Source organism: Monodon monoceros, unplaced genomic scaffold, assembly GCF_005190385.1.
Source record: "Monodon monoceros isolate NGI ecotype Baffin Bay Population unplaced genomic scaffold, NGI_Narwhal_1 Super_Scaffold_16, whole genome shotgun sequence".
Lineage (NCBI taxonomy): Eukaryota > Metazoa > Chordata > Mammalia > Artiodactyla > Monodontidae > Monodon > Monodon monoceros.
The window spans coordinates 26,805,428-26,828,818 of NW_021703772.1; the positions used below are offsets into that span (position 1 = coordinate 26,805,428).

Genomic DNA, 23,391 nt, shown 5'->3' on the forward strand with positions numbered 1-23,391 from the left:
TCTGGGCTTTCTGTCCTGTTCCATTGATCTATATTTCTGTTTTTGTGCCAGTACCATACTGTCTTGATTACTGTGGCTTTGTAGTATAGTCTGAAGTCAGGGAGCCTGATTCCTCCAGCTTCATTTTTCTTTTTCAATATTGCTTTGGCTATTTGGGGTCTTTTGTGTTTCCATACAAATTGTGAGATTTTTTGTTCTAGTTCTGTGAAAAATGCCAGTGGTAGTTTGATAGCGATTGCATTGAATCTGTAGATTGCTTTGGGTAGTAGAGTCATTTTCACAATGTTGATTCTTCCAATCCAAGAACATGATATATCTAATGCTTTCGTTGACTTTTGCTGAACTCTTGCATCACCAGCCAACCTATGCTTGCAATTCCATCATGATTTGGGAGTATCAGACTCAGAGTTCCTATAATTGACTCTAGAGGCTGCCATGAGAGGCCCTGCCCCCACCAGGACCTGTACCACAACTTCTTTATCCATTCGTCTGTCAATGGGTATTTAGGTTGCTTCCATGACCTGGCTATTGTAAATAGAGCTGCAGTGAACATTGGGGTGCAAGTGTGTTTTTGAATTATGGTTTTCTCTGGGTATATGCCCAGTAGTGGGATTGCTGGATCATATGGTAATTCTATTTTTAGTTTTTTAAGGAACCTCCATACTGTTCTCCATAGTGGGTGTATCAATTTACATTCCCACCAACAGTGCAAGAGGGTTCCCTTTTTTCCACATCCTCTCCAGCATTTGTTGTTTGTAGATTTTCTGATGATGCCCATTGTAATGGGTGTGAGGTGATACCTCATTGTAGTTTTGATTTGCATTGCTCTAATAATTAGTGATGTTGAGCAGCTTTTCATGTGCTTCTTGTCCATCTGTATGTTTTCTTTGGAGAAATGCCTATTTAGGTCTTCTGCCCATTTTTGGATTGGGTTGTTTGTTTTTTTAATATTGAGCTGCATACGCTGTTTATATACTTTGGAGATTAATGCTTTGTCCATTGATTTGTTTGCAAATATTTTAATATTTTTTCTTTGTCTTTAATTTTTGTCAATTTGATTACTCTGTCATGGCATGTTCCTCCTTGGCTCAACCTACCTGGCACTCTGTGCTTCCTGGACTTGGGTGACTCTTTCCTTTCCCATGTTAGGCAAGTTTTCAGCTATTATCTCTTCAAATATTTTCTCAGGTCCTTTCTCTCTCTCTTCTCCTTCTGGGGCCTCTATAATGTGAATGTTGGTGCATTTAATGTTGTCCCAGTGGTCTCTTAGACTGTCTTCATTTATTTCCATTCTTTTTTCTTTATTCTGTTCTGCAGCAGCGATTTCCACCACTCTGTTATCCAGGTCACTTATCCATTCTTCTGCTTCAGTTACTCTGCTATTGTTACCTTCTAGTGTATTTTTCATGTAAGTTATTGTATTGTTCATCTCTGTTTGTTTGTTCTTTAGTTCTTCTAGGTCTTTGTTAAACATTTCTTGCATCTTCTTGATTCTTGCCTCCATTCTTTTTCTGAGATCCTGGATTATCTTCACTATCATTATTCTGAATTTTTTTCCAGAAGGTTTCCTATCTCCACTTCACTTAGTTGTTTTTCTGGGGTTTTATGTTGCTCCTTCATCTGGGACATAATCCTCTGCCATTTCATCTTGTCTAACTTTCTGTGATAGTGGTTTTCATTCCGCAGGCTGTAAGATTGTAGTTCTTCTTGCATCTGCTGTCTTCCCTCTCTTGGATGAGACTATCTAAGATGCTTGTGCAAGCTTCCTGATGGGAGGGACTGGTAATAGGTAGAGCTAGGTCTTGTCCCTCTGGTGGGCAGGGCCATGCTCAGTAAAACCTTAATCCACTTGCCTTGTCTGCTGATGGATGGGGCTGTGTTCTCTCCCTGTTGGTTGTTTGGCCTGAGCCTACAGCACTGGAACCTACAGGCTGTTTGGTGGGGTTAATGGTGGCCGCTGGAAGGGCTTACACTAATTAGTACTTCCCAGAACTGCTGCTGCCAGTGTCTTTGTCCCCACAGTGAGCCACAGCCAACCCCCACCTCTGCAGGGGGCCCTCCCATACTAGCAGGTAGGTCTGGCCCAGTCTCTTATGGGGTCACTGGTTTCTTCCCCTGGGTCCTGGTACACACAAGATTTTGTGTGTGGCCTCCAAGAGTGGAGTTTCTGTTTCTCCCAGACCTGTGGAAGTCCTGCAATCAAATTCCACTGGCCTTCAAAGCCAGATTCTCTGTGGTCTCCTTGTCCCATTGCTGGACCCCCAGGTTCAGAAGCCTGATGTGGGGTTCAGAACTTTCACTCCAGTGGGGGAGCTTCTGTGGTATAATTGTTTTCCAGTTTGTGGGTCACCCACCTGGAGGGTATGAGATTTGATTTTATTGTAATTGCATCCCTCCTACTCTCTCTTTGTGGCTTCTCCTTTGTCTTTGGATGTAGGGTATCTTTTTTGGTATGTTCCAGAGGTTTTTTTTTAATGGTTGTTCAGCAGTTAGTTGTGATTCCAGTGTTCTTGTAAAAAGGGGTGAACACACATCCTTCTACTCTGCCATTTTGAGCTAATCCCCTATAGTTAGGTTTAAATCTATCATTTTGATTTTGTCATTTGTTTTTTTATTTCTCTCATATATTATTTGTTCTTTTTTTCCTGCCTTTTTTCTTTCCCTTGAAATTAAATTACCTTAGACTGGCCTTTGTTGTTTCATTCTATGCATGTGTAGATTGTTATTTGACAAAAGAATGAAATGTGCCCTATGGAATTTCTGGAGCCCTTTCTCTGAAAAGCTTCCTTTTTTTTATGGCAGTCTCCTCTATAAGTTGTAGCCATCTTTTTCTCCCCAAAGTTTAACATCTCTGTCTTAAAATCTTCTAGACTGACACACTCTTCTTGGACCCCCATCCTTGTGCAAAAAGCTGGTAGATTTATCAGATCTCATTTGTTTTTCTTCTCTCAGGGATAAGTCATATGCTACCTGTTGTCCAAGTTCTGAAAACAGTTGTTTGATAAAAGTCCCATAGGTGTACTTCTTTTTTTTAATTGAAGTATAGTTGATTTTCAATATTATATTAGTTTCTGATGTACGAGATAGTTATTCAATATTTTTATAGATTATACTCCATTCTAAATTATTACAAGATAATGGCTATATTTCCCTGTACTGTACATTATATCATTGTTGCTTATTTATTCTATACATAGTAGTTTGTCTCTTAATCCCATACCCCTATCTCACCCCTACTTCCTTCCCTCTCCCCACTGGTAACCACTAGTGGAATTGCTGGATCATATGGTAGTTGTATCTTTAGTTTTTTGAAGAAACATCATACCATTTTCCATAGTGGCTGTACCAGTTTACAGTCCCACCAACAGTGTGCAAGTGTTCCATTTCTTCCACATCCTCACCAACATTTGTTATTTGTAGACTCTTTGATAATAGCCTTTCTGACAGGTGTGCGGTGGTATCTCATTGTGGTTTTGATTTGCATTTCTCTGATGATTAGTGATGTTGAGCATTTTTTCATGTGCCTATTGGCCATCTGTATGTCTTCTTTGGAAAAATGTCTATTTAGGTCTTCTGCCCATTTTTTGATTGGGTTGTTTATTTTTTTGCTGTTGCATTGTATGAGTGGTTTATAAATTTTGGATATTAGCCCCTTATCAGTCATATCATTTGCAAATATTTTCTCCCATTCACTGGTAGGTTGTCTTTTCATTTTGTCAGTGGTTTCCTTTGCTGTGCAAAAGCTTTTAAGTTTAATTAGGTCCCATTTGTTTATTACTTCATGGACAGAAATGGAATTGCTTTTTCTACTTTCAAAACTGATTTCTTAATAACATATCCCATTTAGCTATTGCTTAATCTCTTCTCCACAACAAATTTGAAAGTGTCTGTATTTATCTCTGTTACATGTTGGGTTCCCTGAGAAGCACTGCAATGTCATAATGTTATTTTACTCTTCACCCTGCTGTAGTATGATGTCCAACAAAAGCATTTTATTGAAACAGTGTTTTAAATTCAAAGTGACTTTTTAATTACGTCACTTAGCCAGATCCAATGCTGAACTTTTGATTCCAGTAATATGGTGGGATAATTATCTTAGGAAAGCTTCTGGATACAAAGTATTAGAATGTAAAGTATCAAAATTTTTTTGAATTTTAAATAACTTTATTATCATTTGTTAAAGTATGCAAGACATTTTCATATAAAGTAAAAATATATTGCTTATGAAAAAGTGAACAATTTAATGAAAGATATCGACTACATCATGAATTGAAAAAATGCTACACAAATTTATTTTCTTTGTTGTAAATGATACAATGTATATTATGACTACTCCTTTAACCAATTTTAATGGAAAAATTCATTGCAGCTATAAAACTATAGAAAAAGGGTACCTCACTTTTGCTGGGCTCTTAGAGAATCTAAAAGTTTATTTTAAAAACCATCTTTTCCCATTGAGAAATTACATTTGAGGAAATTGCTTTAAACTTTTTGCTAAGCTTAGTGAAATTAAATTCACAATTAAGTTGGTCTTTTGAATTAAGTTTGCTCATTATTCCTTCCTTCTTTCAACAAATAATTTCCGAACGTCTACTGTGTGTAAAGGTACTCTGTTAAGGGCTGTGAAGGAGGCAGAGGTGATTATGTCATAAGAATATTTTTTACAGTGAATGTCTAACCTGGCTCAAAAAATGGAAATCCTCAGAATTAAAAAGGAAGGAAAGAAAGGAGAAAGACAAGTAGAAATTTTTGTTTAATAGTCTTGATAGAGACTGGAGGCAAAGCCTAGAATCCAGGAGATGTGAGGAGATATATTAAAAGATCCTGCATAAAGCCAAGAGCCTTCAATGCTACTCACTTTGTGAGTGCATGAACTGGAACTCAGACCTGCTGAACAGCAATGTAAAGAACTTGCCTTTCTTTGCCTTGGGCTCTGGCTGAAAAATGGAAAATATATTTTCTGCATAGAATTTGTAATGACACGTCAGGCCTTTTACATCTTTAAAGTCTGAAATCATTCTACCTAAGAGTTTTACTTAAAAAGACAAGAATTGTGGGCTTCCCTGATGGCGCAGTGGTTAAGAATCTGCCTGCCAATGCGGGGGCCACGGGTTCGAGCCCTGGCCCAGGAAGATTCCCACATGCTGCAGAGTGGGTGAACCCGTGTGCCACAGCTACTGAGCCTGCCCTTTAGAGCCTGCGAGCCACAACTACTGAGCCCACGTGCCACAACTACTGAAGCCCACGCTCCTGGAGCCCATGCTCCACAACAGGAGAAGCCACAACAATGAGAAGCCCATGCACCGCAGCAAAGAGTAGCCCCTGCTTGCAGCAACTAGAGAAAGCCCATGCGCAGCAATGAAGACCCAACACAGCCAGAAATAAACAAACAAACAAATTAATTAATTAAAAAAAAAAGACAAGAATTGCATTTTAAAATGGTTAGCTGGTGTTCCAGATGGCTGGAAGAAATAAATGTATATCCTTTCTAGGGGAATGAACTCTCAATAGAAACTTTCCAGGATTCCCCTGAATAAAATTCCAATAAATGTGAATTCCTAATTTAAAAAAAATATAAAATCAGACACAGCAACAAAGCAACATCAAGAAAGTCAGCAAAAACAAACTCCCACCCCCCCCCACACACATCCTTACAAAAATAACTTCAGCTACTGCAGTTATCATATACAGAATGCAAAATTAAGTAAGTTTATATGTTTAAGGAAAATAAATCAGAAAATTAGTAATATAATTAAGAAATAGGTAGATAAAACTAAAGAGAGAATTGGCGGTTAGAAAATAGATCTGAATGAAATTATATAAAATGAAATACAGAGAGAAAAAAGAATTGTAAGATATGAAGAGAAATGAATAAATATAAAGGTTAGAGGAGAAGATGTAGCATATGTCTTCAGAGAGGGAAACACCTAGGATAGCTGGCTCCTGCAACCACTTTTGCCCTGGAGCTTTGGCAGAAATTTTCAAATTTGGCTCAGATGCTAATAGATGATAGGTATGGGGGATGCTGCTGGGTGTGTTTTGGGAGACCTGAGGCACACGGCCATTTTTCACTTCAGAACATTTTTGACCAATGTTTTCCTCATAACATTTGCTAAATACCTGGGCTGCAGAGAACAGGAGGCTTAAAAAAAACATCAATGACAAAAACCCCTTTAAAGCAGTGTGGCACTCCTCAATATACTCTTAAGATTTTTTTTTCTTAAGGTCTGAATGATCAGGGGAAATTCTGTAAAATACACCAAACACTTAGCTGAAAACCTTGAAGGGCCAGGAACAAATCAGATATAGAAAACCATAGTAGGGTGGTAACCCAAGCTTAACTGAGTGCACTCCCTGAATAGATGAAAGGAGAGAAACCTGCTGTTTATCTGCTTAGCAGTAGGGAAAGAGAACCCTCTATGAAGAAAGATTACATCATTTGGCGCCTTTATGATTTTTTAAAAAATACGATCTGGCATTCAATCAAAAATTACTAGCCATCCCAAAAGACAGGACCATATGACCAGCCTTCAAGAGAGAAAAACAGACAATAGTGACAAACCATCAAGTGATTCTGATAATTGGATTTAATAGCCAAGATCTTTAAAATGGCTGTGATTAATATGTTGAAAAAATAGAGAACAAGTGGAAAAAGACAGATTATTTTACCAGATATTTGGAATCTATTTTTTAAAAATAGAGTCATATGAACATTCTCAAACTCAAAATATAACATGTGAAATTAATACTTCACCAGATGATGAGTTTAACTACAAATTAGATGGAGCATAAGATATGATTAATGAACTAAAAGACTTATCAATATAAAATACTCAAATAGAAGCACAGAGATAAAACAGAATTTTAAAAATACAGAAACAGAATTAGAGAACTGTAAATCAGTGAAAAAAATTAACCATATATGTTTTTAGACTCTAGAAGAAAGGAGAGAGAATAGGACAGAAATAACATTTGAACAGATAATAATAGAGAGTATTTCTTAAACTAAAACAGGACATCAACCCATAGATTCAAGAAATTCTGTGAACCTCAAAAATAACAAATACATAGAAATTACATCAAGACATATTATAGCAAGCCTGCTAAAAAGTGAAGACACAGAAAATATTAAAAGCAGTCAGGGTAAAAAAAGACACATTACCTTCAAATGAGGGCAACCATAAGACTTAACTACTCAATAGAAACAATGGAAGCCAGATAAAAATGCAAATATTCTTAAATGCTGAAAAAAAAATGCTAGAATTCTATATCCACAAAAATATCCTTCAAAAATGATGATATACAAAGGTTTCAGATAAATAAAAATGGAAAGAATTTGTTGACAGCAAATCTACACATAATAATAGCAAAGGCAGAAGGAACATGATCCCAGATGGAAACAGAATTGTAGAAAGAAGCTAAGAACAATGGAAAAGATAAATATATGGGTAATTTAAATGTTGACAATGAAAATAATAACAGTAATATAATGTAGAGCTTTATATATGGAATTAAAATGCCTTACAACAATAACAAAGAAAGAGGAGAGTAAATGGAGTTAGTCTTCTAATGTCCCATTGTTTTCAGGGAAGTGGTAAAAGGAATAATTTGTTTCATACTCTAAAAGCCGTAAGTTAAGGATTCATTGTAATCTCTAGGAAAACAACTAAAAGAAAAGAAAAGAATGTATAAGTTTAAGTTAACTGAGGGGAAAAATATGACAAAATATTTTATCTATCCTAATAAACAATAGGAATCAGTGAAACATAGAAACATACATATGCAATAAATTTCCATATATTGATACAATATAGAAAATAAATCTAGTTGCTGGTTCTTTGCAGAGAAATTGATAAACCCCTAGCATTTTCCTCAAGAAGAATCAAAGGTTGCTTTGACGTTTAAAAATTTGTTAATGTAATAACCACATAATTAGATTAAAGAAGAAAAGCCAAGTAATCATTTCAATAGGTTCACAAAAAGTGTATGATTAAGTTCAACGTTAATATACTTAAAAGAATACTTTTGGCAAAGTAGGCATACATCCTGATAAAGAATATACCAAAAAAACTACAATCATTCTTAACCCTTATTATTCTTAATTATAAAAAATTAAAAGCATTTCCTTTATAATGAGGGACAAAACAATATGTCCTTTGGTCATTTCTGTTCATTATTGAACTGGTGAGCCTATCTAGCATGGTTGGAACCTTATAAATAATAATAAATAAAGGTTTTAGGACTGAATGAAAGAAACTAAACTGTCATGACTTTTAGATAATATGTTTGGTTAATAGAAAGCTAAAAGAAAAAACATGTAATATTATTTGAATAAGAAAGTTTAGCAGAGTTGTGGGACATGTTCAGTATATGTCAATTGTATTTTTCAATTCCTTTTACATGAAACAATAAATATGATGGTACCTAGGAATACATCTAACAAAATATGTAAAGACTTTTAGAGAAGAAATTTACAAAGTTTTATTGAAAGAAATTAAAGACCTAAATAAATGAAGAGATACACCATATTCATGGATGGATGACCTTTAATCATAATACCAAAATTTTTAAAATCTCAAAAATCTTCCAATTGATTTACAAATTCAGTGTATTTTTAAACAAAATTCTACAGGTTTTTAATGGAAATTAAGCTATTTTTAAAAATTATTCAGAAGATGGAGTACAGCCTTTAAAAACTGTGACTCACTAGGTTGTATTTCTGAAACTTATATAATATTATAAATCAACTATACCTCAATAAAAAAAATATACAGAGGAGTGAAAAGCAAGAATAACAGCCAAGACACTATCAAATGTCAAGATTTGGGCTTCCCTGGTGGCGCAGTGGTTGGGAGTCCACCTGCCGATGCAGGGGACACGGGCTTGTGCCCCGGTCCGGGAAGATCGCACATGCTGCGGAGCGGCTAGGCCCGTGAGCCATGGCCGCTGGGCCTGCGCGTCCGGAGCCTGTGCTCCGCAGCGGGAGAGGCCGCAACAGTGAGAGGCCCGCATACCGCAAAAAAAAAAAAAAGTGTCAAGATTTATTTAAAAGATGCAGTAATTAAGGCATTGGTTACTAGCACAGACACAAATGGTAGAGTGTTAGAAATCCCTGAAACAGTCCCAGACATGTATGGAATGTGGTATATAACAGGCAGCATTGTAGATTGGTTGGGAGAGGATGAACTAACTGTTCAGTAAAAGGCGTTAAGTCAATTGGTGATCCATTTAGAGGAAAAAAAAAATGAGTTTAGATCCCTATCTCACATCTTGCACAAAGAAATCAATTTTAAACAAAGACCTAATTGCAAAAGGCAAAACAATAAAACTCTTATAAAAAAAAAAGTGGAAGAATATCTTTATGACTTAAAGGTAGGGTTTCCTCATCAAGATTCAAAAGATTTCCTCATCAAGATACAAAGAAGTGCAAACTATATATAAAGGAAACATTTAAGTTAAGAATGTCTGTTGATCAAAAGACACAAAAAAAGTGCAAAGAGAAGCTCAGACAGGGAGCAATACATAGAACCTACAAAGGATTTGTAACTTTCAAGAGTGTATAAAGAGAACTTAAAATATCAATAAGAAAAAGACATCTCAATAGAAAAATCATCAAAACATGTATTCCCCAAAAGAAGGAAAATTGGCCAATTATAGGTATGAAAATGAGGTCAACTTAAACAGTAAACAGAGCAATACAAATTTCAACCATGAGATATTTGTATGGTCTCAAATTGGCAAAAATAAGAATTCCGACAGTACCCTTGTTGGTATGAATCTGAAGCAGTGAGAATTAAAATCTGCTGTGTTGGAGTGTAAATTAGTTGTAACTACTTGGCAATACAATATATTATCTAGTGAAGTTGAGTATGTGTGTTCATGCGTTTGTATAACCCAGCAATTCCATTTCTAGCAGTGTACTCTAGAGAATCTTACACCCATGTGCCAGGAGACAAATATAATAATATTCATACTATCATTGTTCATAATGGTAAAACACTAGAAACAATCTAGATATTTATATACAGTAGAATGATTAATTGCATGCACATAATGTTGAGTAATAAAGCAGGAAAATACATCTAGCATTATTCTGTGTATTTACATTTTTAAAGCATAGGAATTTAAATAGTAAATTATATAGGATTACATATACTTTTGTAGAAAAACTATAAATAGAAAACAAGGAAATGATAAAATTAAAATTCAGGATAGCAGTTACTCCTGGAAATGTGAGAGAAAAATATGACTGAGGAGGCACATTGTATTAGTTAAGGTATAGGTTTAGCTGCATTTGACAGAAATCCCAAATAGTGATGTAAGCAAGATGTAAGTTTATTTCTTTGTTTTGAAACAGATTGAAAATATTCTAGGCATGACAACCATGCTCTACATGGTTATCTAGGAACCAGGCTCCTGCCGCCTTTTTGTTTAATCTTTTGAGCATTACCCTCACTCACAAGATTATGGTGGCTCACCATCACAGGTGGAAGTATGGAGGGCTAAGTGACCTTCTTAAGGTCAGTTTCTAAATGTTGCACACATGACTTCTCATGGTGTTCTGGCTAGAATTTAGTAATTTTTAGATGCAAGGAAGCTTGAGAAATGTGCCCAGCTGAAAATCAGGAGTTTTAGAGGGAGGAGAACACAGATATTGGGAGGAAAGTAGCAATCTCTGCCACAGGCTCATGGGGCCGGGATAGCAAGAGAAGTCATCAAAGTATTGGTATTGTTCTGTTTCTTAAAGTAGGATGGTGAGTATAGGTGCTTTTTAAACATTATTTTATACCTTCCTTATAAATTATACACTCTTTTGTATATATGAAATGTTTCATTATTAAAGTTACATGTAATGGATACTTTTCAGGCTTTACTTTGCTTGAATCTTATGCAGCATATGGTATTGTTGATCACACCCTCTAGACATTTGAATTTTTATTGGCAAGAATCTCCAGATTTTTCTCTTATTTCTCCATCCATTCCTTTTCAGCCTCCTGGGCTTCACTTTCTCTGAAGGGGAAAAAAGGCCTTTTCCTAGATGCCCCTCACTTGTCTCCATATTTATTTAGGATAGTTTCAAATTGGCTAATGGGTTTCCTGGATTTGGAAAAATTGCAAGAGAAAACTAATTATATGGTAAATATTCAGATTTTATCAACTTTTATTCATAATGTTCTAGCCATACATGAAAAAAGAGAGGTTAGCACATTTTCTTTGTAATTTTATATAATTGTTCCTTATATCTTTTTGAACTACATCACAAAAGAACAAATAATTCTAGAGTGAGTCAAAAGTACCAGTGCATCTTGTAAAGGTAAGAAACAACAAGTGTTCCCATAGATATATACATAAACATCATTAGAATAAATCTTGGAAATAACTCACATCTTTATAATCACGTACCACATGTTATATCTTCTTATAAAAATCATCAATTTACTTGACTACCCGGCATAATGACTGCATTTCCTAGCCTTCCTTGCAGCTGGGTATGACTAGCTGACATAAGTCTTGGCCAGTGGAATATAAAAAGAAGTCATTACATGATAAATTTTAGCATATATTAACAGGGACTATTTTTTCCCCAATGAAATAGTCTCAGGCACACATGTATTTGAAAAGTTCTATTCACCTAAATTTGTTAAAAGCAAATGAGATAAAATTCATTTGGTCAGCATTCAAGTTTCAACCATATGTTAAGGACTGTGTCAGGTTCTGGGAATACAGGATTGAACAAATTATAGTCCAACCTTCAAGGAGCTCACAGTCCAGAGGAAATCTAGTTAAATGCTATGGCAGATGTGGCCATGCCCAAGGTGCTGTGGAAACACAGAAAATGCCAGTTAGCCAGGAAACTCAAACTCAAGAAAGTGATAAACTTAATGTAAGTTTATAAAATAATTTTTAAAAAAATAACATCCAAAATTCTCAGTTATTGTAAGTATTTTAAATATAATTTCCATTATAAAAATGAGTCCTAATGTTATTGTAGTAGGTGGAGGTAAGAATGACAAAAGGAACACAGGTGAACTCCATTAACTTTTAAAACATTTTCTCTATTTTATAGATTTTTTACATTGGTTGTATACTAATCTTATAGCCAGAAAAAAATAATTTTAAAATCCAACAAACAGAATATGTATTTTTTAAATGTAGCAACATAATTTTTTGATTTAGCAATATGGTTTTCATGAGATTTCTGGATTGAAATCTTTATCTTAAACTCAAACTCATGTAACATATTGCATATTTTATCTTATTATTATTATTTTTTTTTGCGGTACGCGGGCCTCTCACTGTTGTGGCCTCTCCTGTTGCAGAGCACAGGCTCCGGACGCGCAGGCTTAGCGGCCATGGCTCACGGGCCTAGCCGCTCCGCGGCATGTGGGATCTTCCCGGACAGGGGCACAAACCCGTGTCCCCTGCATCGGCAGGCGGACTCTCAACCACTGCGCCACCAGGGAAGCCCCATATTGCATATTTTATACATATCTTTTTTAATGTTTTCAATTCAATTTTACTTAATGTAAATATGTAATACATATGTCTTCATAGTACTTCACTGTTATTGCAGTGTAGATATTGTCTCACATTATAATTTAAGGCAGACTCTAGTTTCACTCATTGGTTATAACAGATTAGAAGGAGGAAAACAGTACAGTTGACCCTGGAACAAGGTGAGGGTTAGGGGCGTCAACCCCTACTCAGTAAAAAATCTATGTATAACTTTACAGTCAGTTGGCCTTCCTCCCTATCTGTGGTTCAGCATCTGAGGATTCAGCCAACCACAGATCATGTAATACTATGATCTGGGTACCTATTTAGTGAAAGAAACCCGCTTATAAGTGGACCTGCACAGTTCAAACCTCTGTTTAAGGGTCAACTGTATGCACAGTTCTTAATCATAACATAGTACCTGCTCACTGTCATATTTTTCACTAATCTGGAGTGTAACCATTTTCTTGTGACCTAAAGTTGTTCAAACTCATTTCTCTTTTTTATGATTTCTTAAGATGGGAGAAAGACCCATTTTCACAGACTGTACTCTTCATTTTGAAGAACTGAAAAGGGACTAGTCAAATCTCATCACACTCATGGCCTTCTATATCTTTGCTTCTATCACTTAGTCTAGGTCATTGTAAAGCACTCTCCCCAAGGTGATTTAGTAATCCAGGACTTATTGCTGGTGTCATTCAGATATTGTACTATAACTGTTATATTCTCTCTGATTCGCTTTTCAACAAAAATGAAGTCTTTATTTTTTTTTCCTTGCAGACTTTGCCTTCAAAAGAAACAAGGTTTTTAAATACTACACAAATGCCTTGCCTGCAATCATCTTCAATTTGGAGCAGCTGTGAACACAATTCAAAGTCTCAAATATTAACAGAACATGTATCAGAGATAGATTCTTCTTTCCATTCCGTTCTATCATTGCCATCAGGTAAGATTCCTTTTAAAAAATTTCTAAGTAACTGACTTTTTTATGGTGAAATCTAATCCTGTAAATACAAGGAATCTGATAAACTTTTATCAGTTGTCACTGGGTATTAGAGCTAAACAGTTTTCATAGAGAAATTAATCTAGTCACATACTGAATTAATGTTCTATCTTTAGGTTGATTTTTTTTTTTTTTGCGGTACGTGAGCCTCTCACTGTTGTGGTCTCTCCCGTCGCGGAGCACAGGCTCTGGACGCGCAGGCTCAGCGGCCATGGCTCACGGGCCTAGCTGCTCCGCGGCATGTGGGATCTTCCCGGACCGGGGCACGAACCCGTGTCCCCTGCATCAGCAGGCGGACTCTCAACCACTGCACCACCAGGGAAGCCCTAGGTTGATTTATTAATTCCTTGGAAACCATTTTGACTTACTTTGGGAAATTCTTAGCTTTTGATCTCCTTTTGATGTTAAATTTTTAGCATTTTATTGATAACATGGCTGTGCTGTTGAAATGTTTCTCAGTAAGTCAGAGTTCTTTTTCTAATGTGTTGTTTTGCATGGAGTTTTCCCTGCCATGTAGTATTCCTCCATCTGTAATCAGCATTGAGTTTCTCTGAGAGAAGAAAATTGTCCATCTTTAGACATAATCAACTTCTGAACCTCAAAAATACCTGTAATATGCAACCGAGCAGATGAGGCATTGCATCCCTATATCCCTAAGATGGCTTTAAGTTTCTTTCCAGTTCTGTCTTCTGTTCGAATATTTCCAATCTTACCTACCTTGGAACTGAAGTAAATATTTAGGGTAAAAAAGCAAACATTCTTCACACTGGTTATCTCAGGTTCCTCTCTTTATGGGAAGATATCTCAAATGAGCTTTTGTTTCCTTTTCAGCTTTTGGTTCTAATCATCCCGGGACTGCTCCTCTTTGTAAAGCACTATTTCTTGTACCTATTCCTGCCCTGAATCTTAGTTTGGTTTTTACCAGTATTACAGTGGTTTCTTAGCTACACACCATACTTTGAAGTAAGCTCCTGGTAGGAACTATTTTACTCCATCCTTGAGGAAACCTTAATAATAGAAAGAAAAAATAATATATATAAAAATAACACAGCTAACATTTGGTCTTAGCATACACTGGGTCCTATATGCACATTACATTTTCTTGTTTGATGCTTGCAGCAACCCCATGAGGATAGATATTATTGTCCTCTTTATCTTACATATAAGAACATTGAGGCTTAGAGATGTTAAATTACTCATCCATAGTACACAGCTAGTAAATGATGGAGACAGGATTTGATCTGAGGTGGTCATTCTCCAGAGCCACACTCCTAACCATATTCTTTACTGCCTTTCTGTTTTCTTATTAGTAAATTTGTTTCTCTGATAACAAAAATCTAAGAGCTGGCATAAATAATCTTTCATCCTACTATGTCACATCTAATAAGTTAAGATTAGCTTCCTTACCTACTACTTAGGGTTATCCATTTCTTCTTGTGTTCATTTAATAAAAATCTGAATACCTGCTGTATACTAGGTACTAAGTAGGTGGTAGGAGTATAAATACAAATAAATCCCTCAAGGTACTTGCATTCTAGTTTGACAACTGAAATATAAACTAATAAGTGTAATAAAGTGTTATGAAATTTTAATAAAAAGCCCACAGGTCACAGTGTGGGTTCTATGGAAGGTATATGGGTAGACCAAGCACCTTCCCTAGTTATGTCATGTTTTCCCACAACTCAAGAACAGTGGTAGAATAGGCGATACTCCATATAAAAGTTAAGTGATATTTCTTTGGAAAAACTTATGTTTTGATAATTGGAAATATCAGAATCCTGAAATGTTTAAGTAGCATATTTAATTTGTATTCTTATTTTCATTTTATCATATAGTTTTCTTATGGTCATAGTATAGTGATAGCATTGAAATCCATCTTACATCTGACCCTTGGGAGAGTCTCCAAGTGATATTTATGAACCCATTTTTTTGTGTAGAAAAATTTTTCCACACTTGAGTATGGATCTGCCATTAAAATACACCTTTTGATGGAGAGATACTTGTTTAAAATTGAGACCCTTCCTGGGTCTATCCTGATTTATGCATTCATAATTAGTTTTCTTAAAAATGAATACCTTCTTTCTGTAGCAAAACTTTGAATAAATCAGCTGCTTTATAAAATATTTCTTTATGTTTCTTACGAAAAAGTTTAGGTGTCTGTTGAATGCTTTTTAAAATGATTGTTTTTGCATTCTTGACTGAAGAAAATACCCTTTAGTTAATAAATGTGAAGCACATCTATTTTATTTATTTAGCTCCTCTTTTGGTTGTGAATATGGAATATAAACATAGTGAATTGAACGACTCTCCTAAGTCTCTGTTTAAAAGAAGAGAACTAGTTTGTCAATATGTTTTGATCTTTGTAAGAGTAGATTTCATTTTGTGATTCATAATACTAGTAAACTAAGGGAATGTGAAACAGCATTTTCATAAAAGGTTGCATCTGAATTATAGTGGTTTTCCCTCAAGTAATTAAAATCGTGTAATTATGTCTTTTGGAAACTTTATTTCAAATGCAGAGTTTGTAGGGGTGGGGTGGAATGGATTTAGAGTCAGGCAGGTTTGGCTCTATATTTTATTAAAGACCTTTGGGGAGCATTTGTTTCATCTGCAAATAGTATTTAATATTTATATTTGTTCATCTTAGTTTATGAAATTGTTCATTGTTAGTGTTGTTTATTTTACATATAATCAGTAATTTCCAAAATACTGCTAACAACACGCTTGGAAAGAATAGTTTGCCACTTCTAATAGTTATGACTTTTCAAGCTTTGGCTTATTTTTCTAAGTCTTAATATTGGAGTCTGTAAAGAGTGATTTCACTGAAAACACTTTTTTTGCTTTATTTTTCTAGATGTGCCTCTTCATTTTCACTTTGAAACATTGTTAAAAAAGACTGAAATAAAAGGAGATCTTTCTGAAAATAAATTTGTAGGAGACTGTATCATATCTCCATCACCTGGTATGTCATTTACAAATCTTGGTACTTTATATACCTTTTACATCTTTCATATACTTATTACTTTTGCTAAGGAAGTAAAATTTAACAAAGGAATGAATGTAAATCCTTAATTTTTAATATTCACTTTTCACAAATCACACACACACAAATAGAAAATACACAGGAGTAATCCGAACAGGATACTTATTGAATGAGAATTATGAAATATTATTGATAAATATAAAAGGAAATTTAAATAAACATGGGGATACAGCACTGCTGGATGGTAAGAATAATTAGGATATCAGTTCTGACTTTTGGTTTATGTTTAATGCAACGTTCAATATAACTTGAAGTTCTAAAAGAATTTGGTTAACATAAAATAGTTGTAAAGCCCATTGGGAAGAATTAATGGGAAAATGTAAGAGGAATTGCTGGAAAAAATATTGAATCTAGCCCAACCACATATGGAAACATGACAAAAATCTATAATCATTAGCATAGATTCTATTTTGCTTACATTTAGGAAAGTAGATCCATGAAACAGACTACATAGCTTCTTCTTTATTATATAAAGGAAGAACTGTAAATCAGTAAGAAAGTGGAGAATGAACAGTAATGTTAGTCTTTTGGGGGGGAAAGTTTGTTTATACACTCATTTCATATCATGTATCAGAATAAATTCTACTTGGTTCCAAGAATTTTAAATAAAACACTAAAATTACAAAATAAAACTTGAAAAATTATAATGAAACTCTGAATGGAGGGTGGAGACATTGTCTATGCTGGGAATAAATCATAAAAAGAAAGAAAATACATCAGTGTATTTTCACTATCTACAAAGCTAAAATCTCAACATCAAAACATCACACAAGATAAATTATTTCCAGATGAAATCATCATCTCCCTCAAAAACTCAAGAATCAACTGAATGCCTGTTAGAGTTCTGAAAGGTAGCAGATTTTTAAATAAACTTATAAAATTAAGTAGCCTTTACAAATACCAGTAACAACCTATTAGAATTTGTAAAAGAATAAATTATCCTAGACATATTGACAATGAAAATATAAAATATCTAGGATTAAACCTAACAAGGAATTACATGAAGAAAACTTCAGAAGTTTACAGAGGAACATGAGTATATGCTTATATGGAGAGAAATACCCTGTTCCTGTCAGAATATGGTAGCTTAAGATGTCATTTTTTGCAAATTAACTTATAATGTAATTCTTTTTTCTAAATTTTATTTTTATATGGCAGGTTCTTATTAGTTATCTATTTTATACATATTAGTGTATAAATGTCAATTCCAATCTCCCAATCATCACACCACACCACCCCCCAACTTTCCCCCCTTGGTGTCCATACGTTTGTTCTCTACATCTGTGTCTCTATTTCTGCCTTGCAACCTGGTTCATCTGTACCATTTTTCTAGATTCCACATATATGCGTTAATATACAATATTTGTTTTTCTCTTTCTGACTTACTTCACTCTGTATGACAGTCTCTAGGTCCATCCACGTCTCTACAAATGACCCAATTTCGTTCCTTTTTATGGCTGAGTAATATTCCATTGTATATATGTACCACATCTTCTTTATCCATTCATCTGTCAATGGGCATTTAGGTTGCTTCCATGACCTGGCTATTGTAAATAGTGCTGCAATGAACATTGGGGTGCCTGTGTCTTTTTGAATTATGGTTTTCTCAGGGTGTATGCCTAGTACTTAAAATGTAATTTCTTTTAACATCTTTATTGGAGTATTATTGCTTTACATTATTGTATTAGTTGCTGCTGTTTAACAAAGTGAATCAGCTATACGTATACATATATCCCCATATCTCCTCCCTCTTGCATCTCCCTCCCAACCTCCCTATCCCACCCCTCCAGGTGGTCACAGTGCACTGAGCTGATCTCCCTGTGCTATGTGGCTGCTTCCCACTAGCTATATGTTTTACATTTGGTAGTGTATATATATATCAGTGCCACTCTCTCACTTCGTCTCAGCTTACCCTTCCCCCTCCCCGCGTCCTCAAGTCCATTCGCTACGTCTGCATCTTTATACCTTCCTGCCCCTAGGTTCTTCAGAACCCTTTTTTTTTTTAGATTCCATATATATGTGTTAGCATATGGTATTTGTTTTTCTCTTTCTGACTTACTTCTCTGTATGACAGTCTCTAGGTCCATCCACCTCACTACAAATAACTCAATTTCGTTTCTTTTTATGGCTGAGTGATATTCCATTGTGTATATGTGCCATGTCTTCTTTATCCATTCATCCGATGATGGACACTTAGGTTGCTTCCATGTCCTGGCTATTGTAAATAGTGCTGCAATGAACATTGTGGTACATGTCTCTTTTTGAATTATGGTTTTCTCAGAGTATATGCCCAGTAATGGGATTGCTGGGTCATATGGTAGTTCTTTTTTTTAGTTTTTTAAGGAACCTCCATACTGTTCTCCATAGTGGCTGTATCAATTTACATTCCCACCAACAGTGCAAGAGGGTTCCCTTTTCTCCACATCCTCTCCAGCATTTATTGTTTGTAGATTTTTTGATGATGGCCATTCTGACCCGTGTGAGGTGATACCTCACTGAGGTGATACCTCATGGTAGTTTTGATTTGCATTTCTTTAATGATTAGTGATGTTGAGCATCCTTTCATGTGTTTGTTGGCAATCTGTATATCTTCTTTGGAGAACTTATAATGTAATTCTAATCAGAATCCCAGAATCATTCTTCTTTTGGAACAAAGTTATTCTAAAGTTTATCTCAGAATGAAAATGTTGAATAGTCAATAAAACTTTTAAAAGATCAATAAGGAGGTGTCAGATATCAAAATATAAAGGTATAATCATTAAAACATTGTGATGCCCATGGAAGCCAAGGGAACTAAATAAAAAAAGCCTAGAGACAAACCCAAGGATTCATTATACAATAAGAGTGATATTTCCTATTAGTGTGGAAAAGATAGCCTAGCCAATAAATAACAATAAACAATTCTTATGAAGCATTCCTTATATGCCAGTACAGTACTAGTTGAAAGGCTTTGTATGTGTAAATTGTTTCAATCTGTACAACCCTGTAAGGTAGGTATTATGATTATTTTCTCCTTGACTAGCTTTTCCCAAATCACAGTTGAGTAGTAGTAGAGGCAGGATTCAAATCCAAACAGTCTCTCTCAGAGTTAATGCTTTAAACAACTAAGTTTGTCCTGTAATCAGTGGCATTAAGTAATGACTTTTTGGAAAAATAAAATGAGATCTGTATCTCATACAGCACATTAAAACAAATTTAAGATGGATGAACATAAATACATTCCAGATAGATTAAAGAGGTAAATGTTAAAAATGGTATCTTAAAAGAATTAGGAGAAAAACTAGGTGTAGTAAATGATAATAATGAAAATGCTAACAATCACTAACATGTACTTGAGCACTTATGTGCCAGTCACTGTGCTAAATGTTTCTCCTTTTCCAATTACATTAATATTAGACATTTTAATTATCAGTTCTGGCAAGACTGTGTAGTAAAAACAGGACCCTAAAATATTTCAGGTGCAATTAATTGATACAGACCTTTTGGGAAGTACTGTGAAGTGCATTACAAGGCCCTTAAACTACGTATTTTTTTATAAGCTCATTGAGGAAAAAAAAAAAAACTTGTGTACTTGTTCACAATAAATGTTTGCTAAACTGTTAACTCTGTACTCTGATCCAACAGATCCATTTCCAAGAACCTAGTCTAATCCTAAATATGAAACCACCTTTATTCACAAATATATTTATCTTAACATTATTTGTGGTAATGAAAAATTAAAGACAACTTGAAGAGAACAGTAGGAATGTGGTTAACTGTTTATCACAGTGGAATATACAGCCTTTTAAAGGATCATAAAAGTTCATCTAAGGATGGAAACATTTATCAAAGAATGTTAAGTGATATTAAAGGACAAATGTTTTACTTCTATGGATGGTACAATTATAACCATGTAAAAATGTTTATACTTGTATCAGCCAAATGCAATGTACGGGCCGCTTGGGGATCCTGATTTGAACAACTCAGCTGTACACGCACACACACACACAATTTTTGAGACAGAGAAATTTGAACATGGACTGGCTGTTGCATATTAATTATTGTGTTAGATGTAATAATGCATGTGGTTACATAAATACACATTTTATCTGTTAGTTTATTAGAGATTCAAGCTGACACATAATGTAGATAAGATATGATGTCTGGGATGTGCTTTAAAATACTGCAGCAAAAAAAAAAGCTTGTGGGAGAGAGAGAGAACAAGATTGGTCACGAGCATTCGTGATGCTGAATGATAGGTACAGGGGAGTTCATTACTCCATTTTCCATTTGTGTTTCTTGAAATTTTTCCACAGTCAAAAGTTAGAGAAAGAAGAAAAAGCACTAAGGCAAGAAAAAATTGCCTATGCTTGGAAAAAACACTAAAGAAATACAGGAAAATATAGGTTATGTTTACTTTTCATGATTTAATTCTACTTGGAAGTTATCCTGAGACTAAAAATTTTTTACTTAAAAAATGTGTTCATGAAGATGATTATTTTAAGAATGTCCATAATACAAATAATATCATGATGATAACAAGTAGCTCCAACAGCTAGGGAATAGCTGTTAAATGACACTGTCTCTAATCAGGAATATTAGGTGACCATCTGAAAACATAACAATGATGAGTGAGTTACCAGATTTAAAAAAATAGTTATACATATATCCAAATAAAATCATTACATTTGAAATATTAATATGAAATATATGTATATGACTGAAAGGGAATATGCAAAAACAAAGGTAATTATATTTCTTCTAATGTTGCTGTATTATTTATCTGACTTTAAAAAATGGGGCAGTGTACAGGAGTTCCCTGGTGGGCTAGTGGTTATGATTCCAGTCTTTCACTGCCGTGGCCTGTGTTCAATCCCTGGTCAGGGAACTGAGATCCCACAAGCTGTGCAACCAAAAAAAAAAAAAAAAAAAAGGGCAGTGTAAATGTTAGGCTCAAAATTATTAGTGCTGTATCAATAATGTAATGACATGTTAGTAATGGGAAATTAAAAGCTAGGAAATGGAAGACATTTGAATTGAATGCTACAGTAACATTAGGCACATCAATGAAGTATTTTTTTGTATACCAATCTCTCCTCCGCTATTTTCTTCATTCCCTACCACTCTCAATCCAAATAATTATTAATTAGGTTTCATCCCATATCCGTCTTAAACAGCTGGCCATTAATTTTTCTTTTCTACAGAATTAAGTAAAACTAGAGTCCAACATTTATTGAGTACCTACTCTGTGCCAGGTAGACAATTAAGTGCTGAAAAATCAAAGGCGAGTCACAGGAAATTAAAGAAATTATAATGTGATGGGGAAGCAGACACACAAATGACTATTAAATGATGTTAAGGGTACAGACATGATAAAAAATATTCTTAAAAAGGGGGGAGGTGAGTGTATAACTCTGCCTAGCAGAAGGTAGAGGAAGAGGAAGAGAAGTTAAGGGTTATGGGAAAAGGGCAAAAAGAGGAACTTCAGAAAGATGGTGATGCCAAGTATAGCTTTAAATACTTAACTGGAATTTAGAGGAAGAGTCAAATTTTCCAAATCATTGTTTCTCAAGTTTTAATGTGCAAATTACTTTGGTGATGTGGTTAGAATGCAGATTGATTCAGAAAGTTTGGAATGGGGTCTGAGATTCTGTATTTCTAATAAGATCCCTGGTGGTTCAAATACTGTTGGCCCATATTCAGTAACAAGCTTTTAAAATGGAAAAAATCACATAACTTGTCATGGAGCCATGAAACACTGTGATGTGTTCAAGTATATACAAATAGCCTGGTATTCCTGTAGGGCAAATTGTGTGAAAGTAAATAGATGTTTTTGTGCTTTACCTCAGAGCTTGGATTTATCCAATACTCTCCTTTAGAGTTAGCAATTATGACAGAACTGCTGACTTCAGGTAACAAGAAAGTAGGGAAAAGACAAACTGAAGAATTGATTAGTTGCCAATTGTGAGGAGATACCAAAGCCAACTTAAGGGCCTATACTCATCAAAATATTCAAGGTCATGAAAGACAAGATAATGGAATTATTTCAGATACGAGAAAACTTTAAAGAGACCTGCCAACTGAATGAAGAGTGATCAGGATTTTCTGTGAAGAACATTATAGGACTAATTGGTGAAATTTGAATGAACTCTATAGTTAGCTAATAGTTAATTATTAACTTCTTGGTTTTGATAGTTGTGTGGCTATGTAAGAGAATGCCCTTGTTTTTGAAAAATACATATTGACATATTTAGAGTAGAGAAGCATCATGTCAGTATTTCCTTGGCATTCAGAAAGATGAAGCCAGTGTGGTAAAATGTTAACATTTGGGGGATCTGAGTAAAAAATATATGGGACTTCTTTGTATTACTCCAAGTTTTCTATAAGTCTGAAATTATGTCAAAATAAAGTTTTATTTTTCAGAGTGCACAGAGAGGAATAGCACCACAACCCACGCAAGTCAGAACCCTAAGGCTCAGCCTTCTTCACCCACACGTCCTCGTATCTAAACCCCATTATCAGTGTGATCTTATGCTTCAAACCGGCTTCTCTATATTTCTACCAATTTCAGTCTAACTTAATGATCCCTTATCTATACTCCTGAAATAGCCTAATCAAGTTTTATTTCCCTTCAATCCCTGCAGCAACTTATATTTTCAAAAAGTAAATCTAATTATGTCACACGTGCTTCCCATCCCCATCCTTTAAAATATTTGACAGAGGGAATATTCTTTAATAGAGTATCCCTAAAGCCCTACTTACATACGCTGTTTCCTACCTGTTCGTGGTTTTCACCATGCCTCCTTACTCTAAGCTACCTGGCTGCTGTTCACTTGCCAAATTTTTCCTGTTCCCTGGTGCCTTGGGCCTT

At 35.0% G+C, this 23,391-nt stretch overlaps 1 protein-coding gene across 8 annotated transcripts in view; it reads left to right on the forward strand.

Annotated features, from left to right (window-relative positions):
- Window positions 1–23,391, forward strand: part of KANSL1L (KAT8 regulatory NSL complex subunit 1 like) — a 153,372-nt gene that overhangs the window by 116,235 nt on the left and 13,746 nt on the right. For all 8 annotated transcript variants that reach the window (XM_029226001.1, XM_029226004.1, XM_029225999.1 and 5 more), the window contains 2 exons: window positions 13,276–13,441; window positions 16,353–16,460. In XM_029226001.1, the coding sequence (XP_029081834.1) occupies window positions 13,276–13,441; window positions 16,353–16,460 (274 nt within the window). The remainder of the gene's footprint in view (window positions 1–13,275; window positions 13,442–16,352; window positions 16,461–23,391) is intronic.